Genomic DNA, 24,525 nt, shown 5'->3' with positions numbered 1-24,525 from the left:
TATTGTGGAGTATATAGAAACATCTGTCATGTGAAATAGCTTATTCGGGACAGCATTAAATAAACAATAACATGCAATTTCTATGATCCCTTTTATTTTGTCAAAATTATTAACATTTAGCATATTCTGCAAGGGGCGTGTAAATTTGAGCACAACTGTATATAGGATAACAACGCAATTTGGTTTCGGTTTCATTGCTTTCTGAATATGACCGTTACATCGTAGCACATACACAGATATATTTATATATATGGCATCCAATCAAGGAAAACAAGGAATAACATACATATTTCATCTTGGAAAAACTTAATAACAGACTACATCTCCATGGAAAACCTGTCAACTTCCACTCAAAATAATACAACAGAATTGAACCCCTCTTTGTTATCTCTCATAAACTTCCATCAATCATGAATCCGTTGACCCTCTCTGTCTGAAGCCACCCTCAACAACACACCATTCATCAATATCTACATAAGATTTTGGGGGAGGGGGGTTAGGAAGAGGTAGCAACAAAGGCTAATATCAAACTAAATCAAAAACTTAAAATATTTTTCTATTATTAATATTATTATTATTAATATTTTTTTTTATCTTTCTCTATCCTTTCTTACGGTTGCATTCTGCTATCTGCACTTTTTTTTTTTTTTTTCTTCTCTCTCTTTTCTTTTCTCTTTCACTTTTCACGCCTCTGGGCCTCAGTTGGCTGTGGCCCTGTGTGGTTGGGTTTAGTGGTTGGTGGGTGTGCTGTGGGGCCGGGGGCCTTGTATCTCCAACCTGTACCAGCTTTGGCCTGGTTTTCTTGCCTCTGGCAGGTTCAGCACTACATGCCTTGTTTTTTTTAATGCATCACTAGACGGTATACATACATCTATTTTAAAACAAGCAAGGGAAGAGGAGAGAGGAGGAAGGAGAGGAGGGGAGGGAAAAGGAAAAAAAAAAAAAGGGGAAAAAGAGAGCGAAAAAAAAAATGCATACATGTATATCAGACACACACAGGGTAAGTGGGACGTGAGCATGGGGGCCTGGGCTTTGCACTGGGCTGGCCCCATACTGCACGTCACACTTTTTTAATGCATTATACACTTAACAATACATATACAGTACATATGTGAGGTAAACATGGCATGTGAGTGGCGGCCGGGGCTGAGACTTTGGTCCTTGTGCCCTGCAGCTCCTCTCCTAGATGGCTCGTCCTGGGCCTAAACTATGCCTTGCCCACGGAGGGCCCAGAGGCAGCCTTACAATATCTTACTCTTTTTAGCTTTATTATTATTATTATTATTTTCTCTCTATTATTAATATTATTATTATTGTGTTATTAATACTATGATTACTACTATTATTATTATTATTACTATTTTGTCCTCTTTCTAATCCTCCAACTTTCCCCACATTTATTTATTTATTTATTTATTTTTTAATTAATTACTATCCTCTAATTTTTGTTATTAATGTTACTATTATTATTATTATTATTATTATTACTGTTATCATTACTGTTGTACTTTTTTTTTTTCTTTTTTTTTTGGATTAATTTATTTAATTTTTTTATTATTTTGTTTAGTATACTTCCAAACCCAACACCCAGTCACACACACACACACACACACACACACACACACACTCATACTCACACAAACCATGTTGGCTGTCATGTATGTTTTGTTGACCCTGGTTACTCTGTATCTGATTTGTCACCTGTAAATAGCATGTTTGTTTGCATAATAAAAAAAAATAAAAAAAAAATAAACAAATATATATATATATATATATGGCATCCATCTACGTGCTTGGAGCGGTCCAATGGGGCGTCTATATATATATGTATGGTTTTAACAGTTTCAAAATACTGTTTAGACCTGAAAATCTATGTGGCTTAATTTTGAAGTACCCACATTCCCACATAGATTTAAGAAATGCTATTTTAAAAGGTATTTTTGAAATGAAGAGTTCATTTGCAAATCCGATAACTCGAATACAGGTAATTTACAAAATTGAAGTTAATTGAAAGTGTATATATATATATACAGGTCCTTTTTAAAAAATTAGCATATTGTGATAAAGTTCATTATTTTCTGTAATGTACTGATAAACATTAGACTTTCATATATTTTAGATTCATTACAACACAACTGAAGTAGTTCAAGCCTTTTATTGTTTTAATATTGATGATTTTGGCATACAGCTCATGAAAACCCAAAATTCCCATCTCAAAAAATTAGCATATCATGAAAAGGTTCTCTAAACGAGCTATTAACCTAATCATCTGAATCAACTAATTAACTCTAAACACCTGCAAAAGATTCCTGAGGCTTTTAAAAACTCCCAGCCTGGTTCATTACTCAAAACCGCAATCATGGGTAAGACTGCCGACCTGACTGCTGTCCAGAAGGCCATCATTGACACCCTCAAGCAAGAGGGTAAGACACAGAAAGAAATTTCTGAACGAATAGGCTGTTCCCAGAGTGCTGTATCAAGGCACCTCAGTGGGAAGTCTGTGGGAAGGAAAAAGTGTGGCAGAAAACGCAGCACAACGAGAAGAGGTGACCGGACCCTGAGGAAGATTGTGGAGAAGGACCGATTCCAGACCTTGGGGGACCTGCGGAAGCAGTGGACTGAGTCTGGAGTAGAAACATCCAGAGCCACCGTGTACAGGCGTGTGCAGGAAATGGGCTACAGGTGCCGCATTCCCCAGGTCAAGCCACTTTTGAACCAGAAAGAGCGGCAGAAGCGCCTGACCTGGGCTACAGAGAAGCAGCACTGGACTGTTGCTCAGTGGTCCAAAGTACTTTTTTCGGATGAAAGCTAATTTTGCATGTCATTCGGAAATCAAGGTGCCAGAGTCTGGAGGAAGACTGGGGAGAGGGAAATGCCAAAATGCCTGAAGTCCAGTGTCAAGTACCCACAGTCAGTGATGCTGGTGTTGGTCCACTGTGTTTTATCAAGGGCAGGGTCAATGCAGCTAGCTATCAGGAGATTTGAGCACTTCATGCTTCCATCTGCTGAAAAGCTTTATGGAGATGAAGATTTAATTTTTCAGCACGACCTGGCACCTGCTCACAGTGCCAAAACCACTGGTAAATGCTTTACTGACCATGGTATTACTGTGCTCAATTGGCCTGCCAACTCTCCTGACCTGAACCCCATAGAGAATCTGTGGGATATTGTGAAGAGAAAGTTGAGAGACGCAAGACCCAACACTCTGGATGAGCTTAAAGCCGCTATCGAAGCATCCTGGGCCTCCATAACACCTCAGCAGTGCCACAGGCTGATTGCCTCCATGCCATGCCGCATTGAAGCAGTCATTTCTGCAAAAGGATTCCCGACCAAGTATTGAGTGCATAACTGAACATAATTATTTGAAGGTTGACTTTTTTTTTTTGTATTAAAAACACTTTTCTTTTATTGGTCGGATGAAATATGCTAATTTTTTGAGATAGGAATTTTGGGTTTTCATGAGCTGTATGCCAAAATCATCAATATTAAAACAATAAAAGGCTTGAACTACTTCAGTTGTGTTGTAATGAATCTAAAATATATGAAAGTCTAATGTTTATCAGTACATTACAGAAAATAATGAACTTTATCACAATATGCTAATTTTTTTGAAAAGGACCTGTATATACATATATATATATACATACATACATACATACATACACATATATATACATACATACATACATACATACATACAAAAAATGCTTTTCTTGCTTTTCTTCAGTCTCTGTAACAGGATATGAAACAAACTAAACAACCAAAGTAGCCAACAAAGTAAAATGATCCTAAAGTAACTTATTCATATTTTATCAAACATTGAGAATATGGGTTGTGATTATGTTGTATATTGTTCTGGATTTATTTGTTATATGTAGACTTAATATTGACATTGCTATGTTGTTGTTGTTTTTATACAGAGTACAGAGCCATTGGAGAACCACACAACTGAAATGAAGATGGAAGAGCCCACCTCAAGAGCCCAGTCAAGTACTCAGGATGTCTCCGTTGTGCTGGAAGAGGAGGTGGTATTTGACAACTTGGGAGACTTTGTAAATGCATTCATTGTACTCTTTGGATTGGTGTATGCATTCAATATGGAGTACAACAAGGACTTAAAATACACTTTTGAGTTCATTCAGAAGGTGTTTTTAAACCTTGGCACTGAGTGCAGCAAAAAAGTTCAAGCTCTTAGGTCCAAATTATTGGGAATCTAGGTGATGAAACCCTTAGGGGAGAAGTAAGCTCAAAGTACCTCTTACAAGATTTTTTGGTAGTGTAAGATGCAGTTTTACAAGCTAAAAGTACTGCTTCTGAGAATGGTTCAATTCAAGTGAAACTACACTGAAGAATAGATGACGTTACCTCCCCAGTTAACTTAAATTTATGCTGTTTTGACACTTAAAAATGCATAAGTGTATTTAATGTTTACTATTTAAACTGTTAAGATGCCGTTTCATGAGCTCAAATATGAGCCCCGTGTGTTTTTGTACCTTATATTTATAAATGTTTACATGTTTAATATTTTAATTAGTTAAAACTTTGTGAGTTAAGATTACCTTTTTTCACTTTTGTAAAGTGTTGGATGCAGTTTCAAGAGCTAATTTTTCTTTATTTTTGTTTTTTGCATCTCTGTAAACATTTGTAAAAACATGTTTAATATGTGAAGTAAGATGTGGTTTCATGAGCTTAAAGTGAGAATGTTAGTAAATATGTGTAAATTGTGAGAGTGGTAGAATTTGTAAAATTACTCTAAACTGGGTGAAATAACCACGCCATTATGTAAATTTGGTGTGTGTGTGTGTTTTTATGTGAATGTACATGTGTTTAAACAGTTAAGATGCGGTTTCATGAGCTCAGGTGACGTTGCACTAACTGCTGGTTGAAGTAACCCCAGACAAATTACATTTTATGGTGTTTTTGCACATGTTTGTAAGCGTTTTAATTTATAAGATGCAATTCTTAATCTTTGTTTATCTTGTAAGAATTAATGCATGATTTTATGTATGGCTATATTGTGTTAAATGTTAATATGTTTGTCATTTTAAGGTATTTTGCACAATATTGTGTTGTAGATTTAATTAAAAGTGTTAAAATGTGGCAGTGTTTAGTATCGTTTAATGCATTTTTTTTTTTTTTTCATTTGGGACAATGGGGAATAAGCAATTCAGTAAAGTTGCTTTAGCTATATAAATTGGCCAATGGACATTTTTAAATTAGGCAAAACCAAAAAAGTATACTGGTACTATTTAAAATATTCAATTGGGCCAATAACATGCTTTGGTAGATTTAATGTTTTTCCATTTGGCTCAACACATTATTTCTCATTGAGCCAATGTCAACTGACTGTTGCCATAAGTGAAAAAAATCAATTTGCCGAATTTCAATGTTTAAAAATTGGGCCAATGGAAAATTTTAAATGTTACCAGTCACTAGAAAATTTTGAGTTGGGCAAATTTTGAATTTTTTTACAGTGTACAATTCCAGTAAAGTTTCTAGTCATATAGCATAATCAAAGCTTTATTTGCCAGTTAGGCATTCACAGTAGGCTATCCAGAGCGTTAAGTAAAGATATCGAAATGAATGGGGAAAAAATCGAATACATAACAAATATAACCAATAATAATAATAATAATACTATACAAAATATTACGGAAAAAGATGATCAGTAAATGGACTTACAAGACTGTGGTTTGGATAAAAAATATTTTCTTATTGGCCTATTTTATTTTATGTAGCCTAATTTATGCAACATTTGTTCATGATAAACTTCATTCGAAAAACCGTAACCATCCTCTCAATTCATGTTTTATCCTTCTCCCATCAGGTAGTAGATACAGACCACAGTTACCACACGAATAAGCATACTATGGGAAAAGTTTTGTACTCGGCCATTAGAGTGTTAAACTCACAGAAATTGTGGAGTGTGTAATTTAAAAACTAAATTGTTTTGTTGCCGCTTCTACCTCCGGGTAAAGGGTGCTGATATATATTTGGTGCAGGATGTGTATCACTGGACAGTATCATGTGCACTGATTTTGTTTCTGGTGTAAATGTGTGTATATGTGTATTTGGTGGAAATATGGGTAACGCTTTATGTAATTAAATGTAATTAAACGCTTTAATGTAATTAAACAGAATTTACAGTGTACCTATTTGTAACTATACACTGTAAAAAAAAATCCGTAAAATTTACGGAAAAAAACTGGCAGCTGTGGTTACCAGAATTCTACCGTAAAAATTACCGTATTACGGTTTTAACTTAAATTTACAGTTAAATACCGTAATTTCTTTAACTGATATAATCGTAATATACCAACCTATTAAAGTACTGAAATCTGTTTTTTTCCTTTGAAATACACTGATAACCACCAAATGCAGGTGATGATGAGACAGTCACATGATGAGACAAAGCCCATCACAAGCAACTTTTAAACAATAGAATATACAGAAGGTGCACAGTGTCATTCACACAAGCACTAAACACCATCATGGTTAGACTCATTAAACTGAAATATGCTATAAACATTCATTTAACAACATTAGATGTAACATACAACCCTAATAAACATAACCGATAAGAAAAAACTAAGAAGAAACAGTTATTTCAAAGAAAAAAAGTCAAATTCAAACAGAATTTGAAATGGAATGCAGGGAATTCTGGGAACGTCAGTTTACGGGTTTTCCCTGTACATTTTACAGGAACTTTCCGTTAACCATGTAACAGGTTTTTACCGTAGCATTTTCACAGTTTTTTACCGTTAAAATCACGATCATTTTTCACAGTGTAGAGTCCCTCCACAGTACCTACTCATAGGTATAAGGGAACAATATGCAACGTTTGGGGAATAAGGGGGTAATAACCTGCGGAATTATAAAGCATTTATACTGTAAGTATTTTATTACTAAAGGGTACCTATTCTGAAATTACGTGTATGTAGAGTCCGCGATTTTTCGCGTCAGCATAACGTAAAGCTGAAAGTGCATGTAGGTAAATGGAAACAATTGGGGAATAAGGGGGTAATGACTTGGAAAATTAAAGTATTTACACTGTTAGTATTTCATAAGCAAGGTGTAACTATTCTAGGATTACGTGGTATTTATATCCTACTGTGTTAGGCAACAATATTAGGATTTAGAACAATTTGCCTTATTGTAATAACATAAAATATATGATGCAACATATTTTTACACTACGTACTGGGTAGCCTACTTATTGTATTATTACATGATACAGTATATATGTTACATGACATTGATACAAATAGTAAACTGTATACTACAGACTAGTATAATTTAGTAATTATAGTGAATTAAAAAAAAAAAAAAGTCTTTATAAATTTTACCACAGTTTACTAAAGAATATAAGCTGTATTATTTACTAGTGTTATTTATGTGGGGTCATGGAGATTACTGAACTCAGCTGTAAGTATGGGGTAATTATGTGATGAGCTTCTGATATGATTTGGTTTAGAAATTTCCATATGAAAATTTACCTGATGAAAGAGTATTGCTTATGGTCATCTCAGCAGCGAGTCAGGTCACCAGAATTGAACTTTCGAGGTGCAATACAGTGGAAAAGTAGATTACCTGTTTCCAGCTCCTCCCAGGATAAATAACAGCATAATACACAACACATATAATTACTGTATAATTTATGTTTTTTGATAGCGGTAGTCCTGTTGGTGCACTTTGGGCTTCCGTATGTGGGTTGAGGCAAGTAGGATAAAATGTACTACAATCTTTTTCTTAAGTACTGTGCAAACATACACCCTTGTTACATGTAGTTATTGTGTAAGTGTAACATCCGCAGGCTGTAATCTAAAGTGATCCCTTGTTACCCTCTTGTTACGTGTAGTTATTGTGTAAGTGTAACATCCGCGGGCTGTAATCTAAAGTGATCCCTTGTTACCCTCTTGTAACGCGTAGTTACTGTGTAAGTGTGACATCTGCGGGCTGTAATCTAAAGTGATCCCTTGTTACCCTCTTGTTACGTGTAGTTACTGTGTAAGTGTAACATCCGCGGGCTGTAATCTAAAGTGATCCCTTGTTACCCTCTTGTTACGTGTAGTTACTGTGTAAGTGTAACATCCGCGGGCTGTAATCTAAAGTGATCCCTTGTTACCCTCTTGTTACGTGTAGTTACTGTGTAAGTGTAACATCCGCAGGCTGTAATCTAAAGGTATCCCTTGTTACCCTCTTGTTACGTGTAGTTACGGTGTAAGTGTAACATCTGCGGGCTGTAATAAATAAATCTTTTTTATTATTTAACAATTTTAACAGATCTTTTCCAAGAACAGAATGCAGAAAAAAACTAATTTGCAACCACTTATACAAAATACAAAGAACTGTAAAACACACACACAAAATCATGTTCTACATTTATTTTTAATAGGCATATTGGCAATTTTTCCTTTCAGCTGGCAGGAGTTGAAAAATTTCTGGAGATCTTTTGCATATGCTTGCAAAGTTGTCCCTGCAATATATGAGGGAGCAGAAAAGTCCTCCCCCTCTGATGCAGTTTTCACCTGTGATCACTATTAGAGAAAAATACATTGCAAAAAAATAAATAAAACTGTTAATACATATCAAGTTTGCATAATGTAAAGAAGTGTTGCACAAAGCTTATATTTAACCAAATAAAATAAGGACTTCTGCTCTGTGTCACAGCAATGTTTCAAGGAAAATCTGTAAGAGTTGCCAACACTGATACTGTAAAGCAATAAATAATAAAATAGCAAAGGACTACAAAAGTGCACAGTTAACTGGAAAATAAAAACAAGAACTTAATAGTATAACAAAATAGAGAATATGCAACAGTCAGTAGGTGACCCTCCACTCTGATGGGCTACAACTCACTTTAAAGGAGTAGTTCACTTCTGGAACAAAAATTTACAGATAATGTACTCACCCCCTTGTCATCCAAGATATCCATGTATTTCTTTCTTCAGTTGTAAAGAAATTATGTTTTTTGAGGAAAACATTTCAGAATTTTTCTCCATAAAATTGACTTCTATGGTGCCCCCGAGTTTGAACTTCCAAAATGCAATTTAATTGAAGCTTCAAAGGGCTCTAAACGATCCCAGCCGAGGAAGAAGGGCTGGGATCCTTGGTTAAACGCTCCTCTTGTCTAGCTCTGCATGAACTGTGCTTGTTTCAGGTTCATGACAGTTAGGGTAGGTTTAGGGTAGGTCTAAAAACTCCCATCTCATTTTCTCCTACAACTTCAAAATTGTCCTAAAGGACGATTTAGGACGGTTTTGAAGTTGGAGGAGAAAATGAGATGGGAGTTTTTAACATACCCTAACTGTCATGAACCGGGAAAAACAGAGTTAACTCAGAGCTAGACAAGAGAAGCGTTTGAGATTAAAAAGCATATTGTAACTTTTTTATAAAATAACCAATCGTTTCGCTAGATAAGACCCTTCTTCCTAGGCTGGGATCGTGTAGAGCCTTTTGAAGCTTCATTGAAACTGCGTTTTTAATCTTCAATCCACTGGGCTGGCCACCATAAAATTTCACTGTATGAAGAAAAATCCTGGAATGTTTTCCTCAAAAAAACTTTGCGACTGAAGAAAGAAAGACATGAACATCTTGGATGACATATGGGTGAGTAACTTGTCAGGAATTTTTTTCATTTGTGTTTGTCATAAAATTCTGAACAAATACATTAAAACAAAACCATGGTTTAAAATTTAGAGGGTTTTCAGTCCCTCTTTATATTGAGTGGCCTTCAAATTTAAATTAATCATTTGGTACTATTGTCACGAATCTGGTCCATGCTCTCCCGGTTAACCACCACCAGAGGTCACCCGTTCACCACATTGACTTTCACTCACAACACACTGGACTCCATTTCCCACAATGCATTGCACAGATCACAGCTGTCACCATTCACACATCACACACACCTGATGCTCATTTCACAATCACTCACTCTCTATTTAAGCCTGGGACTTGCTCTTGCTCAGGGCCGAGTAATGATCTGCATTTAGTGCTCACCTAGCGCTAGCTGCTTTACCGTGCCATTCCGTGTTTCTGTTTTGTTCCTGTAATTGTTTAGCGTATATCACTCGCATAGCGATAGCTACTCTACGGAGCCCTAGTCCTAGTCTTGCCTAGCCTGTTTACCTGTGTTTTTGATACCTGCCTTTGTTTCCTGGATCTACCCCTTTGCCTTGCCGTTTGGACTCTGTTCGCTCCCCGTTTGGATTATTGCTCTCGTCTCTGGATTATCTCTCTGCCTTGCCCCTTTGGATACTGTTCGTTGATCGTCGACACACGCTTGCTCCACGGACTGCTTTGTCTTGCCCTTGCCATACCTGTTTGCCACTATCTGACCCTGCCTGTTTACTGACCATGTTTTAGAATAAAGCTTTGCATATGGATCCGCACGTCTCACGTCTCGTCAGCCCCGTAAAAACTATGCACATATTGTGTACATCATTTTTTTACATTGTACTTATATTTTAAAAATACCTGCATATAATTACATCTGTAATTAATTTCTGTAATTGCATTTATAATTACACTGTTGAACCACCCCTTACTCCTTAACCCAACCTTAAACCTACCCACACCACCAAACCTGTCCCTACCCGTATCCCACCTCAATACCAGAAAAAGTGATTTGCAATACAATATAAACACATGTACAAGTACATTGTTCTTATTTTTTGATGCAGGTACATATAGCTAAGGCCAGTTAATATAAAGTGGGACCGGGTTTTCTGTACATAGAGACTATTTTTTTTGTAAATGTTCTCTAATGTTTGTCAGTAGGGCACTTTTTTTAAAATTCAAAAATGCTAAAATATGCAACAGGGCTGAAGAGGATTTAACCACAGTTTTTGTAGCACAATCACGGCTGTTTTGTGGTACCCATGGTTTAACTATAGTAACAATGTTTCTTTTTTTAACTATGGTATAAACATAGTTTAAAAAATTCGTAATTTATTGCTGTGACACAGAGTCCTCACAGAAGTCCTTATTTTATATATTTGGTTAAATATAAGCTTTGTGTAACACTTCTTTACATTATGCAAACTTCACATGTATTAACAATTCTTTTTTTTTTTGCATTTTTCTCCAATTATGATCACAGGTGAAAACTGCATCAGAGGGGGAGAACTTCTCTGCTCCCTCATACACTGCAGGGACAACTTTGCAAGCATATGCAAAAGATCTCCAGAAATTTGTCGACTCCTGCCCACAACTGAAAGGAAAAATGTATAATATGCCTATTAAAAATAAATGTAGAACATGATTTTGTGTGTGTGTGTGTGTGTGTGTGTGTGTGTGTTTACTGCTTTTTGTATTTTGTATAAGTGGTTGCAAGTTTGTTTTTTCTGCATTCTGTTCTTGGAAAAGATCTGTTAAAATCTAGTTTTCCACTACTGCACCTCAACGGACATGATTCGCTGCTGAGATGACCATATGCTCTTCTATCAGGTAAATTTTCATATCAATTTTTAAACCAAATCATAGCAGAAACTCAAATTTCCCCATACTTTAGTAATCTCGACTATGGTGGTTTTTAACTTTGCTATAATTACTAAATTATACTATAGTATAGGCCTACTATTTGTATTTAATTTTCCAAGTCATTACCCCCGTATTCCCCAATTGTTTCCGTTTACCTACATGTACATTCAGCTTTAATTTATGCTGACGCGGAAAATCGTAAGGATTTAAATTATGCTGACTCTACATACACGTAATTTCAGAATCGGTACCCTTTAGTTATAAAATATTTACAGTATAAATGCTTTATAATTCCGCAGGTTATTACCCCCTTATTCCCCAAATGTTGCATATTGTTCCCTTATACCTATGAGTAGGTACTGTGGAGGTACTCTATAGTTACAAATAAGTACGCTGTATATTCTGTTTAATTACGCTGTACATTGCAGGCTGTAATCTAAAGCGTTACCGAAATATGTATGTAACATTTGTATTTGGTGGAAAAGATGTGTGTATTATGTGTACTACAGTTTGGGTACAGTCTGTGAAAACAAATTTCCTCTTTCTGAGGACAATAAAGAATGAATCTGAATCTGAATCTGAATGCTGTCTACATCGCGCATAATACAGTCTGGTAGCTTAGGCCTATGGTTAATATAATAATTTAATAATGTAATAATGAATATAATTCAAAATTTATTCAAAATAAAATGTTAATAAATCCATGTCTAATAATTCCAGGTTGCTATGGTCACACAGGTTTGTTTACCTATTAAACTCATGGCCACAAGAAAAATATGTTGTTCCCTCAACATAAGAAGTCATGGCCATGAGAAATGGATGTTGTTCCCTCAACATAGGACAGGGGTGTCCAAACTCGGTCCTGGAAGGCCGGTGTCCTGCAGAGATTAGCTCCAATCCTAATTAAACACACCTGAAGCAGCTAATCAAGGTCTTACTAGGCATACTAGAAGCTTCCATGCAGGTGTGTTGAGGCAAGTTGGAGCTAAACTCTGCAGGGCCCTCCAGGACTGAGTTTGGACAGCCCTGACATAGGACTTAGGATGTGTCAGACCTATAGACATGTTTTGTTGTGTTTTCTCCCTCGTGTGCTCTGTGACCTAGTTTCCCCATCTGCGTCTGATTATGTTCAGTCAGTACATCTGCATCTTCATTAGTTGATCTTCCTCACTTGTCTGTCCCTCATTAGCATGCCTACTTTAGTTCCAGTCTGTCCTGTGTTCCCCTGTCTGGTCTACTACATCCATACATGTGCATCCTGCCTGTCCGTCTGTCCTGTGTTTGCCCTATTGTGGATAATTAAAGACTATTTGCATTGTTCATCGTCTTCTTCGAGCGTTACATTTCACCGTAGCTGTGACAGGATGTTGTTAGTTGACAAAATGATCTCATGGCCACAACATATTGTCACGTTCCAACAAGTTAATAAAATGTTCCCACAAATGAATATTTTGTTGCCACGACATATCACATTCTCAAGAGTTAATATGTCGTGGCCACAACAAAACCAGGGGTGTAAATTTCATCTAACAGTAGGGGGGGGACAATAAACATAAAATGTCTCAAGAGCAATTTTTGAAGGGGACACAAATAATACAGCCAAAATTGTACTTGTACGGATAGATATGTGTACACAGCATGTGTATAGCATGGAGACCGTGTTTAAATATGAGTTTGGTTCATATTGTTCACCACGCGGTCATATTATAATTATAATTGTGTGTCCTCCACATAGTATTTAAGTTTCGTCTAGGACTGAGGACTTCTCTTTAGATATTCACTGATCTGCCACTTAACATCATATTGAGCAAAACCCAACACATCGGTAGGTCTACAATATTTGCCTAATATCAGTTCAGGCTTATCGCTGTGTTAGTTATAGTGGGTGACAAGCTATGGAATTAAGCTTGGTAACCAATCGCTCACAGAAAAATACATCGGATATCATAATTTGTTGTCATGACTAATTTGGTAATGGTCCAGCATCATCTGTATTAAATAAAAAGAATAATTTCACACTATGTATAAATATATATATATATATATATATATATATATATATATATATATATATATATATAGAATAAAATAGCCTTGACAGCCTAAGTTACTTACAAATAACTACTGAAGAACTTTACTCTCCCCCACCGGGCTCGTGTGTGTATAGGTAAAGGTGGAAAGGAGGCAGTGGACCAAACCACTGTGAGGCAAGGGAGGAGGACTGAAAACATTTCTGAACTTAAAACGTTTTTTTGCGTTTATTTTGTTTTACTACTTACACAATTATTTTAAGTATATGTCCATTATATTATTTACAATACACATAGTCACTTGTAATTATATTTTTAGGGGGGTCAACCCTTTGATGGGGGGTCCTGTCCGCACCGTCCCCCTAGGGATTTACGCCTATGAACAAAACTAAGTGAACTGAACATGTCCCCTCCCAGTCACAGTACATTATAGACAAACAGTCATTAAAAAATAAAAAATCTTCAAACATCCCAGTTACCTAGAGTTGTTGAATTAAAAAATAATTGTGTTGCCTTGAATTTAGTTAATTAATTTAGTGTAAACTGAACTTCAAAAATCGTTTCTACAGATTTATATTTACCAACCTGAAGAGAACATTTTGCCAAGAACTTGCACAAAGAATAAATATTTTGAGAAAAATGACAAGTCAAGAAAACAAGCAAGAATGGCAAATGACGGGGCGAGACAGAAAAATACAAAACAAGAAAGGAAATGAGACAAGCTCCGGCAAGAGACTGAGAAAGCAAAACAAACCTATGCACAGACAGACACTGAAGAAGCATTAAAGTGAAAATATAATGCTATCAGGATGACTTTTGACATGTTTTGTCATATCCCTAGATGACTTCTCATAAAGGAACAGTTCATCACAATATTCTGTCGTTATTTACTTACTCTTGTGTCATTTAAAACTTAAATGACTTTATTTCTTAACAGAAGTGAAGCTTTTCTTCACTGACAATTTTCCCCTCCAGTGAGCAGTTAACCACGGAAACTGAATCTGCAACAGAGTCTGAACGGAATCATTAAACCAAATCATTGGAAACCAATTTGCGAACAGATCATTCAGACTCTTTCATTTTAATTTTTTTCCTTTCTTTTCTTTTTTTTTATGAAGCAGATCAACCACTTCATTGTAAAGACCTGATTTAAAACAATAATTTGGTTAAGCACTGTAACCAAATAATTTAGAATCTGAACCAGATTAATGCATCAAATCATCCCAATTTGTAAAAAAAACCTTCAAACTGGTTTTGTGAAGCAGACCTCATTGTAAATATCTGACTCAAAATAATCATTTAATTAAGCACTGCAACTAAATCATTATTATCATAACTGAGTTAGTGAGATTAAACCAAATCATTGAACTAAATCTTTCCAGTTTGTAAACAAATTATTCAAACTGGTTCTGCAAAATAGGTCAACCAATATGTCGTAACGATGTGACAAATAAAAATAACTTGGTTAACCACCACAACCTAATCAAGAAGTTAGTGAGTTTGAACCAAATCATTAAACTGAATCATTCCAATTATTCACAGTGATTTTGTGAAGTGGATCAACCAATTTATTTTAAAGATCTGACCCAAAATAATAATTTGGTTAACCACTGCACAGAATCAATGAATTAGTGAGTTTGAACTGGATTACTGAATTGAATATTTCCAATTTGTAAAAAAAAAAAAAGAAAAACATTGTTCAAACTGGTTTTGCAAAGTGGATCAACCGATTTATTGTAAAAAATAATAATTTGGATAACCACTGCAACCAAATCACTGAGTTAGTGAGTTTGAACAGGATCATTGAAGCAAACTATTTTAATTGGGGGTGGTGATGGCGCAGTGGATAAGACACATGCCTTTGGTGTGAGAGACCCGGGTTCGAATCCACTGTGAGACACCAATGTGTCCCTGAGCAAGACACTTAACCCCCTAGTTGCTCCAGAGGCGTGCGACCTCTGACATATACAGCAATTGTAAGTCGCTTTGGATAAAAGTGTCAGCTAAATGAATAAATGTAAATTGGTAAAAAACTGTTTTTGTGAATGGATCAATGATTCATTATAAATATCTGGCATAAAGGAATCCTTTTGGTCATGAAGTCAGTAATTAAGTAAATAACAACTTAGATTTTGTTCTGTTTCTAACACAATTGTGTACAATTCACATGGACCACTTTTATGATTATTTTGCATATGTTTTCAAGCTGATAGCTTTACAAACATTACAGTCTTCAAACCATTTACATTTATTCATTTAGCAGATGCTTTTATCCAAAGTGACTTACAACAGACAAACATCGTTTATGTTGACTCACTGTAAAGATCAAAAACATCATCTTTAATGTTCCTCAGAAGAAATAAGGTCATACAGGTATGGAACAACAAGACAGAGAGTAAATGATGACAGAATATTCCTTTGTGAGTAAATTAATCCTTTAACATTGCTATCAAGCACTATAATCACTTTTAGTCAGCAAATTGGGCCCAAATCATGATCATACAAAGATGCAACTTGATTACTGACCAGGGAGCGGAGGCTAATTAGCATGCAATATCATCCTTATTTAACTTAATACCAGCTGGCAGCATACAGCACAGTCTGACAGGTGTTGCTGTAATAAATGGGCAGAGTTTCAAGGGCAGTGTGCCCGTAGGAGCCTATCTAGATAACAGTATGATGCAGACAAATGGGTGGCCCTGCTTTTCAGTCTTGTACTGATGGGTTCATTAAATATTTGGGCCAACATCCACAATAGCACCAGGATGCTGTAGAATGTAAATTCAAAAGCAGAAACAGTACCGTACACGTCTAAACTTTTACTCTATACAGATGTTAAAAAATGTAATGTATTATTCTGCTGCTCTCTCAAGACAATATTACATGCATTAGATATTAAAGCGGCTACCCTGTACTTGACCTTGTCATGTATTGTTTCATTCACTATTTTCAACTTACTAAGACCCAAACTAATGTGGAGTGCAATGTTTCCGAGACTCCAAAGGCTTCATATACACGCACATTTTTGCATAAGCTACCATTTTGAACTCTCACAATGATTCTGCAGAGATTACAGCCATGATCACTTGTAGGTACTTTACCACCAACAGCAATCTAGTTTAATGTGTGCGAGATAAGATGCCGGTGCGAATGAAACACTGGAGCACCTTTAGTGCACTTCCAGACAAATTACTCTTGGAAATAACAAAAGAACCATTTGTCCATAAAAACTCACAAACACTACTTGAGAGCGGTGGAAGCTTAAAAAATACCACTGGGCAATTTGTACCTCATGAATAACTGAACTGAACCAATTATATCAATTAATAACCAATTAATCCTGCTGGTTGCTACCCAAGAGACACACCAAATGACATCAGCATATGCAAGCCAGTCATTAATAAGCTACATTACTATTTTGGTTCACTCTGTGTGAATAATTTTTAAAGGAGGCAATAGCTCAGTTTTTTACAAATGTAAATCTGAGCCTGAATTACATGCTCACATTTCGGCATAAGTACAACTGATTTTAATGTTTTTGAAATGTTTATCCTTGAGGACCGTAACACCCATGTGTGCACGTTGTTTGTGATATATTTCTAAAACCTCACGTACCTTCATATGCTTATGTCATATCCACCTTACAATTAAGGACATGGAATCTAAAGAATTAGAAATGCTCTCAAATGCAATGATGCATTCTCGCTTGATTTGGTATTTACTTATAGCCATACCTGTCAAGTATCCCGTTTTGGCCGGGAAATTCCCGTAATTTACCCTTCTTTCCCGCCGTCCTCCCGTATTAGTATTTTCCCGTAAATCTCCCGTATTTTAACCTGCGTTATTAAAAAAAAAAAAAAAACGTCCCCCCAAAAAAATCTGAGCTCTGTCACTAGCCTCGCGATAACTGCCACCCGCAGTAGCCTACTACAGGTTAGTGTGTGAGGTCAGATGATGAGTTGATGAGTGACGACGCGGGAAAAAAAGAAGAAAAAACAAGACAGATGATGGATGCAGGACAGAGAAGGAAGGCACTCCTGCCAAAACAGTCTTAAAGAAGGCAAAGTCTGCAACAAATGAGTACAATAAGTCACTAAAAGAGTAAAGAAAAGTTATGTGAAATGAAAATAAAAACTGCACAAAAAAGCAATATGAAATGAATGAGTGTGTGAATGTGAAAAGAATGTGGAATGAAAATGAAATGTAAATGTAAAGACAAGCAATGTTAAATGAACAGAAAATATGCAAATAAGCCTTTAAATAAATGCTCTTCATATATACCCTTTTGTGTTTTCATTTAGGCTATGAATGTTCACAACATGTCAATGTCAACAAAGGTAGGCCTATCATTGGCTTTATGCACAGCTGCACTACTTCCTGAACTTCAGGCAGCTCCTTTGTTTCCTGTCTGCCATTATTGGACAAACTGATCACCTGGATTAATCAGTTTGTCCAATAATGGCAGACAGGGAACAAAGGAGCTGCCTGAGGTTCAGGAAGTAGTGCAGCTGTGCATAAAGCCAATTGTAGTTTATAAGTGGTTGACAAGTGGTGATTTTAGCTTTCTTGTCTTAAAATGTAAGGGATACTGGAGCTTGGTTGGGGTGGTGGGACAGCTCGCGGTGGGCGCCGGAAAATTTCCCTTATTTTCAAATCCAAAACTTGACAGGTATGCTTATAGCATCTGTACGTCTCTTTCATTTGGATTCTGTAGATAAGTGGCGCCTTTAGAATATCCCCTTCTGTTCATTGTTTATAAGTCATGCAGCCTTCAGAAATAGCTTGGTAGTCTTGTTTGAGCTGTGCGGTGTCCTAATTCCATAAGGGATTTCAGCTGCTTTTTAAGGGTATTTTGAGTATAATGTACACTTCAAACAAACCTGCTGAATGCTCCAAATGCTATTTGCACCTCACACACAATTCATGATTTGCAAAGCATAAAGCTTTGAGTTTGAATGAAAATCCTTGTAAATTAACTGACTGACAGGTGTTTTCAGTCATGTGTTCTCTAGCAACTTAAAGTGTCTTTCAAGTGAGTTTTTAAAGTTAAATTCCTAGAAACACCAGAGCTTTCCACTATTAAACAATAATCAGGAACAAGATCATCTCTTACCCCGGGCATCAAAAAACTCTTCATCAGAGCTTTCAACAGATTCCTGGGCGATGTTCTGGAGTCTCCAGTGGGAGGCGCTATGTTTTTGTGAGGGCACTAAAAAAACAAAAAGAGCAAAATTGGGCACAAATCACAAAAACTGACAGTTTAACCATATAATACAAGATAGTACAGGAGCCTGGAGCCTGTTTATCTTAGTTCAGCATTAAATAGTTTTTTTTTTCTGTTTAATTAAAATTGAATGTAAAAAAGGGTGTGGTAGTGCTGTTTTTTTGTCTATCTATCTATCTATCTATCTATCTATCTATATATATATATATAGAGAGAGAGAGAGAGAGAGAGAGAGAGAGAGAGAGAGAGAGAGAGAGTAAGGGCTAAGGACTAAAGGCACCCCGTGGTAAAAGGCGCCTTTGATATTATTTTCCTGTAAACCACTAGATGGCAGAAAAACTTGGCGTAGCACTTTCCAAACCAACCACTTTTCAAGACACATTTGCAAATGTGGCTAATCCTTGATGTGATCACGGGCAGCAGCGCAAAGATGATTCTGTGCTTACTTGATCTAATATTTAATGTTTTTTTAAATGTTGTATATTTAAGTCGCAAATAAGAATCGCTAAAACAAAAGAATTTGTAATAGTATTGTATTTGTTGTAAAAAGCACCCCTGGTGTTGGGGCTAAAGGCACAGTAATTAACAATAATTAATAGAAGACTGACTTTTCGATTTGTTGATGTGACATGGTTAGATTCAGATGGTAAATATCCTATATTATGTTGAGTGTCCATCTTAGAGATACTTGCCATGTTTAGAATGAAACTATCATATTTAAAAACATGATATTAATCATATAATTTAAAAAAAAGCATTTGTTGTTACTACTCCAAATCTATGTTAAATTATTATGGGATCTTCTTCATGATTTCAGAATCTTTACTTTTTAAAATTATTTTGTTTCTGTATTTTTTAAATATTCATTTAAAATTATTTTATGTATCATAAGCTAAAGTGATTGTTTTCAACAAGTATTAACTTTATTATCATTATTTAAAAAAACATAAAAAACATTATTGTAGTTAATGTATTTGTATCAATACAGTGTGCCTTTTACCCCATACTGGTGAGAATTTTACCCTGTGTGTAGAGTAAAAGGCCCCTATTGCCACATTCATGCATTTACAAAATTTTTAAACAAAATAAACAATTTGTATGATTTTGTCTCAAAATCTGTTGCTTCAGAAATGTTCAATACAAACATATATATTTTTTCTGCAATCATACACTTTGAGTGCAGTGAAAAGCACATTTTTTCTTAGGGTGTGCCTTTAGCCCTGTTATACCCTATATATATATATATATATATATATATATATATATACACACACACTGTATATATACACAGAATTCTCCTATATTATATGTGTGTCTGCTGCTGGACATTATTAATGGACAAATTAAATATACCAGTAACAGTGTGAAAAGTGTGTTTTAAGGGTTTATGTTCTAAATGTCCACTGGGCCAAAAGTTTCCACAGTTAAGAGAACATCCATTTATAGCCGTATATTATTTCAGTATATTATTAAGATATTTCTAAAGATCCCACCCTGTTAAAACAGTTTCTAAAACCTTTGCACAATGGCAATAAACATTGACTTTTAATTGTGTTTTCTGTCACTTAAGAGGGGGCTATAAAGACCTCAGAAAACATTGGTGCATAGCCTGAAAAATAATATTCTCTTTGCTAAAGTATAAATAAATATTCTCTTTGCTCATTGTAGCAGATACAGTACATCTCCCTCAGGGAGCACCACTTTAAAGCTGAGTGTGGCTAATTAAAAAGGAATAGCACGCCTACGCTGCTGCTAGAGTTGCAAATAGTGAGGATTTTGCTGAGTTCTGATAAGACTGCAAAGAACTTGCATTCTGCCTTAATGCTTAGTAGATTTGTCACATTTTTCTCTCTACACAACTCAATCTGGTTGTCTCTGTTAGACATTAGCAGTGCTGTGAGAGAGAGAGTAGTATACGTTATGTCAAAATGATTGATTTTATTACCCTCATAAAAATTCCACCCCCCCTCCCATAACTGGACATCTGTTTGGACACCTGTTTTGTACACCCCCCAGCCCCCGTCTAAGCGGCCATCTGGTTATTCACCTTATAGTGAACTTAAGGAATTTATGACAATGTGTGTGTGTGCGTGTGTGGGGGCCGATGTTATGTGCTTTAAACTTTAAATGATGAAACTGTGTTAAATGGGGTAAAGGGAAGTTTTTATTAAAGTGTTTTCACATACATATCAAGAAAAAACATCAAACGTACAAAGACTGTTTATTTCCCTACCAGTGCAGACTAGTGTTGTTAAAACAGGAAAAACATAGAAAATAAAACAAAAAACCATTAGATACTCTAGTTTTTCCTTTCTATCATTAGAATTTAAAAACTAGTTCGTTTGACAAATTTAAATAGAAGAAGTGAGCGCATTCGTTTATCTATAACAAAAGAGCATCGGACTGATTAAGATATATTTATCAAAATCTATGTTGTGGTTTTTAAAAAGTTTTGAGTTTATAACAGATACGAAGTTAAAGAAAATAGAATTGTTTTTATCTTGCCATGGTACGCCTGTTTTTCCCTACAAGTCAAGACGTGCTAGTGTTGTTAAAACAGGAAAAACGTATAAACTAAAACAAAAAAAGCATTGACATGTTAGTTAAACAATACGCTAGTTTTTCTATCATTAGAATTTAAAACTAGTTATTTTGACAAAGTTAAATAAAAAGAAGAGTTGAGCGCGTTTGTTCATCTAAAACAAAAAAGAATCGGACGCGTTAGTTAAAACAATAAGATATATTTGTAAAAATCTATGTCGTACTTTTGTTTTTTAAAGTTTGAGTTTATAACAGATACAAAGTAAAAAAAAATAGAGTCAACTTCTCTTACCGTGATGTGAAATAAAAATATCAGACCGTTAAAACAATAGTATAAGATACAATTTAAAACGCTCTCGGTTACTCACGTAACCTCGGTTCCCCGAAATGAGGGAACGAGACATTGCTTTGGGAAATACATTTTCCTCAAATATTACTGAAGCCTTATTGAATCACGCCAGTTAAACTGGCCAATGGCGTTCAAGCGCGCAAAATATGAGGGGGCTCGTCACTATATAAAGCAGCGCTTGTACGTCATCCATTCAGAATCTTTGACTGAAGCAACTAGGCATTGTAAGATCCTGAGCTCGGTGACACGGCAATAAGAGCAATGTCTCGTTCCCTCATTTCAGGGAACCGAGGTTACGTGAGTAACCGAGAGCGTTCCCCTTCAATTCGGTCACTCTACATTGCTTTGGGAACGTATAAAATCCTGCCGTGTCACAGCGATGGAGCCAAGCTCGACTAAGTATGTCAAGTTTCACATTCGGAGCCGTAATGAGAACGGCAATGATATTGGCGCTCTTAGTAAACACAGCTCAGGTCTACAGGACCTAGTCGAAACCATGTAAAGTCAGGGGCGCGGCAGCTAGACGATGCCGCGTCACATCAGGGGCGGAGTTAACTCCGGTGAAACAAAGAATGTGAAATGGCGGCGGCTTCGGCGCTTTCACAAATAGATTAGTTGAAATTGTTTAATTTCAATGAAATCATGTTATAATGCACAGCCGTACCGGTATGATGGTGACCAAGTCCTAAAAGACGTGGTGGACTATATCATAATACTGTTATAAACTGATAGGGACAGCATTGAATTGGTGGTGCGTCTATACAGGGTGTATACGACCTAGTCGAAACCATTGATACACATCTCAGATCATGGCTGAGTAAGTGCGTGCACTGCTCGCACTGACAGCACATGCGAGGCAAGCGACGACACATCTAGGTTATAAAACCTCGCGAAAGTGCTGGGTGACGACCAGCCTGCCGCCGTACAAATGTCCTGAATAGATATGCCATTTGCCCAAGCCCAGGATGATGCGAGGCCACGGGTTGAGTGGGCACGAACCCCTATCGGACATTCCACACCTTTAGAGCTGTAAGCCAAAGCAATTGCGTCGACGATCCAGTGTGACAGCCTTTGCTTGGACACAGGCAGTCCTTTTGTACGTCCACCGAAACATACGAATAGCTGCTCCGAGAGTCTGAACTGTCTAGAGCGCTCGATATAAGTACGCACCGCTCGTACAGGGCACAGCAGTGTATTAAGCGGCTCTGTCCCGGTTGGTGTTTCGGGGCGGAAAGCAGATAGTGATATGACCTGCGCTTTAAATGGAGTCGAAAGCACTTTAGGCACATAACCTTTTCTAGGCTTCAAGGTGAGTCTGCAATCACCTGGCCCGAATTCAATACACGAGTCGTCAATTGAAAGCGCTTGTAGGTCTCCAACTCGCTTAACAGAGGCCAGCGCGAGCAGGAGCGCTGTCTTGAGAGAGAGCGCTCGCAAGCTCGCTGATTGTATGGGCTCAAACGGGGGTCCCGTGAGAGCGTCAAGCACTAGCGCCAAGTCCCAAGTGGGTAGAGTAGAAAGGCGAGGAGGGTTCAGCCTTCTTGCTCCTTTTAAAAACCGTATGATCAGGTCATTTCTGCCGATCGGGCGATTTTCGACGTGCGCGTGAAAGGCTGTTATAGCGGCCACATACACTTTCAATGTGGATGGCATACGACCGCTATCAAATCGCTCTTGAAGGAAGACAAGGATTATTGATATTGGGCAGCTGATTGGGTCTTCGCCCCGCGATACACACCAACTTGAAAAAACTCTCCATTTGTGTGCGTAGAGACGCCTTGTGGAGGGAGCCCTAGCCTCAGATATAGTGTTCAGCACGCGCTGAGGAAGCGCATCTGTTACTGGCAAGCTCCGTCGAGCGGCCAGACATGAAGGCTCCATGACTCCGGATTTGGGTGCCAAATTGTCCCTTGTGCTTGAGAGAGAAGGTCCCTCTTCAGTGGGATAGTCCACGGGGGGGCTACCAGCATCTCCACCAGTTCTGGGAACCACGGCTGATTGGGCCATTTCGGTGCCACTAGCAGAACAGATTCCTTTTCCTCTCTGATTTTGCAAAGCACGCGAGGCAGAAGTTTCACCGGAGGAAAGGCATACTTGCGTACTTTCGGCCCGCTGTGAGCTAGTGCATCCACTCCCAGGGGAGAGTGTGTCAGTGAATAAAACAGTGGGCAGTGAGTGTTCTCCGCTGATGCGAAGAGATCCACCTCCGCCCTGCCGAATACACTCCAAATCATTTTGACTGTCAAAGGGTGTAATCTCCACTCCCCGTGGATTATCCCGCCCCTCGACAGTAAATCCGCGCCGTAGTTCAGGCGTCCGGGGACATGTACTGCCCGGATGGAGAGGAGGTGTCGATCTGCCCACAGAAGGAGGTCTCTCGCCAGTTGCAGCAGTGGTCGTGAGTTCACACCGCCTTGGTGATTTATAAACGCTACCACTGTCATGCTGTCCGTCCTGATGAGAATGTGACGGTGAAGAATGTCTGGGAGAAAGCACTCGAGCGCTAGGTGCACAGCACGGAGCTCCAGACAGTTTATGTGCCATGACTTCTCCGTTTCTGACCACGTCCCGAAGGCTGGTCTGCCATCGCATACGGCTCCCCAACCCGTACTCGATGCATCTGTCGTGACATTCTTTCTCCTGATCACTTGGCCAATACGAACACCCCGGCGATATAGAGTCATATCGCGCCAAGGGTTCAGCGTATGCAAACAGTCGCGCGTCACTTTGATGCGCAAGGTGCCCGTGCGCCATGCGTTCTGTGGCACCCGGCTCTTTAGCCAGAGCTGAAGCGGACGCATATGTAGGAGCCCTAGATTGCACACAGTTTTTTTTTTTTGACTTTATTGCATTGCACTGTGGAACAGTCAAAACACAAACATGACAATCGCTCTCGC

The 24,525-nt window shown here is 37.4% G+C and overlaps 1 protein-coding gene across 1 annotated transcript in view; it reads right to left on the bottom strand.

The window, feature by feature from the left end:
- Positions 1 to 24,312, bottom strand: part of plrdgb (PITP-less RdgB-like protein) — a gene marked incomplete at both ends in the record, with an annotated part of 111,689 nt that extends 87,377 nt beyond the window's left edge. The window contains 2 exons of the mRNA XM_079406022.1: positions 18,628 to 18,723; positions 24,240 to 24,312. Coding sequence (XP_079262148.1) covers positions 18,628 to 18,723; positions 24,240 to 24,312 — 169 coding nt within the window. The remainder of the gene's footprint in view (positions 1 to 18,627; positions 18,724 to 24,239) is intronic.
- Positions 24,313 to 24,525: the final 213 nt, after the last annotated feature.

Source organism: Barbus barbus (assembly GCF_936440315.1).
Source record: "Barbus barbus genome assembly, chromosome: 43".
In the NCBI taxonomy this organism is placed as follows: Eukaryota; Metazoa; Chordata; class Actinopteri; order Cypriniformes; family Cyprinidae; genus Barbus; species Barbus barbus.
This window is presented reverse-complemented; position numbering and strand designations above follow the sequence as displayed.